This window comes from Pygoscelis adeliae, unplaced genomic scaffold (assembly GCF_000699105.1).
Source record: "Pygoscelis adeliae isolate BGI_AS28 unplaced genomic scaffold, ASM69910v1 Scaffold106, whole genome shotgun sequence".
Lineage (NCBI taxonomy): Eukaryota > Metazoa > Chordata > Aves > Sphenisciformes > Spheniscidae > Pygoscelis > Pygoscelis adeliae.
This window is the reverse complement of record NW_008824939.1, coordinates 2,936,251-2,940,957: the sequence shown is the minus strand read 5'-3', so window position 1 is coordinate 2,940,957 and position 4,707 is coordinate 2,936,251. Positions and strand designations below refer to the sequence as shown.

The 4,707-nt window shown below is 33.9% G+C and overlaps 1 protein-coding gene across 5 annotated transcripts in view; it reads left to right on the top strand.

The window, feature by feature from the left end:
* Positions 1–403: 403 nt before the first annotated feature.
* The window catches only part of LOC103918151 (sodium channel protein type 2 subunit alpha-like), a 48,734-nt gene continuing 44,430 nt past the window's right edge, over positions 404–4,707 (top strand). For all 5 annotated transcript variants that reach the window (XM_009325406.1, XM_009325403.1, XM_009325407.1 and 2 more), the window contains exons 1-4: positions 404–676; positions 2,926–3,044; positions 3,427–3,516; positions 4,410–4,538. In XM_009325406.1, the coding sequence (XP_009323681.1) occupies positions 404–676; positions 2,926–3,044; positions 3,427–3,516; positions 4,410–4,538 (611 nt within the window). The remainder of the gene's footprint in view (positions 677–2,925; positions 3,045–3,426; positions 3,517–4,409; positions 4,539–4,707) is intronic.

The following is a 4,707-nucleotide window of genomic DNA, read 5'->3' as shown; positions in this document are numbered from 1 at the left end:
TGTTTTAACTTAATGTTTAGGCTAGGGAAAGCAAGAATGTTTTTCCTTTTTTCTTTTTGTGAGGTTTGTATTAACCTGAGTTGACAAACTGTATGCAAATTTGATCCTTTTTTTTTCCTTTCATTTTTTTCTTTACCTCATAACTTGTGTCTGCTTGCCATGTTGTTACTTTAGGAAAGCTAAGGTAGCTAATTTTCTATTAAGTATCTGACAATTAATTCAAATATTTCTTGCTACAGTGCTTTAGAATTAGAAAAGAGGCAGATTATGACTATGCCAAAAGCTTTTATTTGGGGATTTTTGTTGCTGTTGCCCTCTATTTTCTGTTTCTTTTTTTCTCATGTTCTCCTAGGATCTTCTTGCACAAGAGCCTAAAAGCATTTAAAGTTTGCAGAATGAAAAGATGGCACAGGCAATGCTGGTACCGCCAGGATCTGACAGCTTCTTCTATTTCACCAGAGAATCTCTTGCAGCTATTGAAAAACGTATTGCTGATGAAACATCTCATTGTGACAAAGATGAGCATAAAGATGATGGTGGTCATGAAGAAAACCACCCAAAGCCAAGTAATGACTTGGAGGCAGGAAAGACGCTGCCATTTATTTATGGTGATATTCCTCCAGGAATGGTGTCTGAGCCCCTGGAGGACCTGGATCCATATTATATCAATAAAAAAGTAAGTGTTTTATATTAAGAGTGTGATTAGAACACTCCTGTTGAACTATAAAGTGATAAATGCTCTGGTGTGGAGGTAGTCAGAAGCCCTGGTTGAAAGAATTATGCAGTATGTGATATCATGTTAATTATTTTGAATACACTATAAATATGACTGTAACTCTTCTGCTTAAGTTGCTTGTTTTTTGAAAGAGCTTTTCTTTTAATGTCTAAGGTTTTCTTATGATATTTTGAGTTAGTGGATTTTGTATTAGATGTCCTTTAATCTCTTCAAATCTGATTGAATGCTGAAGCATTTGAAAACTTCCTTTTTGTCTGGCTACTCTGTTCCTGGGGTTTCTAGGAAACATAGACAGTACCTGGGATCTAGTTCAGCAGAGTAGTCTTTGTCCAAAGTTCTTGTTCAGTCATCTGCCAAAAAGATCGACTGTCAAACATTCCTTGAAATCTCATAGAAATATTTGTTTTACAAAAAGTTAAATGTTAAACTCTATTTGACTAGGGAGGGACATAAGTAAAAAAAAAAAAAAATCATTATCATCACATATTGCCAGCTTCATGTGATGTGATTTCTGTGGATTGGTAACAGCTTGTGTCATTTACAGATGGGAGTTTGTTATGCTAGAGTTTGCTTCAGGACCGCTGCAACTGTTCTGAGTCTCATAGGGAGGATTTGATTTTTCTGGCCAGTTATGTTTTTCCTGATGATTTTAATCATCGGGATGATTTTAATACCAATTCCCCAGCAAGTAAGCCCTCCCCACACTGCCCTGTGAGGAACATGAAGACAGTACACTGGTAGGACAATTTGAGGTCATATGCCTTCAATAATAGTATGTTACAGAGCAAGGAGGTTCTTGAAAGTCTGCATCATTCCTCTTAGAATCACTTTACATCTGCACAGATGCAAATGCTGTGGTTTTGTTTAACGTAAAAGAGGGTTTGTGGCTCAGTATCAGTTCAGCAAAACAGTATAAAAATAACACTCCTGTGAGTAGCCCCATATTCATTTCTCACATGGGACTGAGTGAAAAGACTAAAACTGTGTACTTCGTGTTTTAGTATTGGGTCTGTGTAATAGGCCTAATATAGACCTGAAGACAAAAATCTAAATTTATATATATATGTACTGTAATGTGACTCAGTTTCTTTTATAGATGTAATGATAACAAAAGGAGAAAAGAGCAAGGGTGATGACTTTGGCAAGTACAGCTGAAGAAAAGGTGGTTTTATGTAGGCATGAGAAGTGGAATGATGTCCAGAATGAAAGCAAAATCGAGTTTACATTTAAAAGGCAGTACAAAATAAGCAGTGAGTGGTTATTTTATTGTGTAAATCAATAAAATGCTTGTTGAATTAAAAACATAGAACAGGTTCTTGAAATGAAGTACTGGATAATAAACAGATTAGTATCTTGCATGTAAGTAACTGACCAAAGAGCTATATTAGCTCTCTAAGAAGCAACTAAGTTAAAGCAGTGTTTTTTCCTGTACAGAATGTTAAGGACTAATAATTAGATGTCGTTTTTTTACTTATTTCAGTTTTTGTTGTTTCAACTGCACGAATGCTACTGTCAAATGATCTATTTCTTTTACAGTAGAATATAATTAGAAAACAGAAAGATTCAGTGTTAAAACCTGCTTATTTCCGGATATTAGTCTTTTGGGAGGATAATCGTAAGATGTAGATTGCATTAAGATTTCATTAGATGACATTTTCATTGTGTCTCCTAGTCAAAATCAAAAATGGTTGCATAAATGGTACTAGTGGTGACTGCACAGGCAATAAAGGCAGTAAAGCTTTTAAAAGCCCAGGATGTCTCATTTCAGAAACAGTTTTAAAGTGCTGAAATGGTTAAACAGTTGCTCATAAGTGTCCAAAAATGGTCAATTAGGTGCTTTGTTTTGCATTGCCAGCTTTGATCTGAAGTGCAAGTAATATAGCTGGATTAATTTTTGTTTAAAATGACAAATTTTTAATTACATTTTTAATGTAATTACATAATCTTGAAAAATGCTGAAATGCAGATTTTGTTTAAGAGCACAGAACCAAAGAATGTATGGTGTTCGGTTTTCATTGCTCATGTGAAAATTTAGAATCTGATATTTGCTTGTGTAATTATACTGAAAATAAATTTGTCTACTTACATCTGTGTAAGTGCAGCCTCTATTTATGTCAAGGTTGCTAACATGTATCCTTAATTTCACATTTCCTATCCCCCCCTCCCTTTTTTTTTTTTTTTTTTTAAAGACATTTATAGTATTGAATAAAGGGAAGACAATCTTCAGGTTCAGTGCCACACCTGCCTTGTACCTTTTATCTCCTTTCCATATTGTTAGAAGAATAGCTATTAAGATTTTGGTTCATTCATATCCTTTTCAAGTGGTTTGTTAAAAATTATTACTGGTCTTTTTAAATATTTAATAACATTGGGGTTTTTGGTTTAGTGTTCAAATGTTTTCCTGCCCTTAATTCTTTCTCTCAAAATGAATCAGAGCTAAGATTTGTCACTTTAACCCTCTGATTAAATTGAGAGGAAGAGTTGCACGGCACGTATACCTAGATTACAGAGTTAGTGGTATAGCCATCATTATTGTGAAACATCTTTGCATTATTTATGACATTGCTAGTGATAGTAAACTGATTTGTATCATATATGTTGTCAGCATTCTATAGCCTGGTCAATTCCTCATGTTTTGTGTGATGTGAATTCAGCATTAGAAAAGAGTATATTCCTTGACTACAGTCAACATTGTTCAGCATGTTCATTATGCTCACTATTTTGACAAACTGTGTATTTATGACGTGGAGTAACCTTCCAGACTGGACAAAGAATGTAGAGTAAGTATACTTAAATTAGCTATTAATTTTTTAAGTGGTTTAAAAATGAAAAGCTAAATTAAGAGCTAGACTATGTAGTTTTACTTACCCTTGTGTGTAATACCAGTATTCTCCTTTTTCTAGCCTGGAGTTTGATCCCAGCTGCAACTCAAAGTAGCATAGACCTGCAAGCTCTAGGAAGGAAGGAAACTGTGATATCATTAACCTTTTTTCTCTGAACAAAACTCTGATTAATACTTTTGCTCACAATGTTTGTACAAGTAATGTTTTTATGCATTCCCCCTCTTGAGCTGTTCCTTTAGCATTTTTATTAAAAAAAAAAAAGAAAAAAAGGAAGAAAATAAAAAGGAAGAGAATAGCCATTCAACCTGAAACTACTGCTTTCAGTGTGGAAGATGCTTTCTATAGCCCCTGTGAAGCACCTTCATTTTGTGTAACAAAATCTAAAAATGGGACACAGACCCTCTTTAAAGAAAATACCTCTGATGAGGATTATGGTTTGACATTCTCAAGTCTACCTGGTCAGCCATCAAGTAACTTTAGTAAACACTAGGTTTCACTTACCTATGGATTTTATTTCTGACATGGCAACCATGCTGAAATTTTTATTTGAGCAAAACTATTTTCTTCATGTTCGTTATGCTTATTATTATTTGTGCTGAAATTTCTAAATCTTATATGCCAGAAACTGCAAAAATATGTTTCAGATAAAATAAATAAATCCAATTATTTTGCAGAAGAATGGTGGGAAAGCAGTCATAGTTTATATGAGTATGTAGCTGCTATTACAGTGCATGTACTAACCACTGTTTTTGAGTGATTTTCCTGTGATGCCTGTGACATCGTGTCATTGAATGACAATCTTTAACTTCTGCTTGGATGTTTTCTCATAGGTACACTTTCACTGGAATTTATACTTTTGAATTTCTGGTAAAAATCCTTGCAAGAGGCTTCTGTATAAATGATTTTACTTGCCTTCGTGACCCCTGGAACTGGCTTGATTTTGTTGTCATTTCCTTTGCGTAAGTATATAATTTTTTTTTAAAGTAAAATATCGGTTAGAACTTTTTTTGAACCTGTAATAATTTGTTTGGGTTATCTTAGCTCATTTAAAATGAATTGTAGTTGAATTGTGTTTCAACTTTTTCCATTTTAATATTTTACACTAATGTAGTGCACAGCAGAATTAGT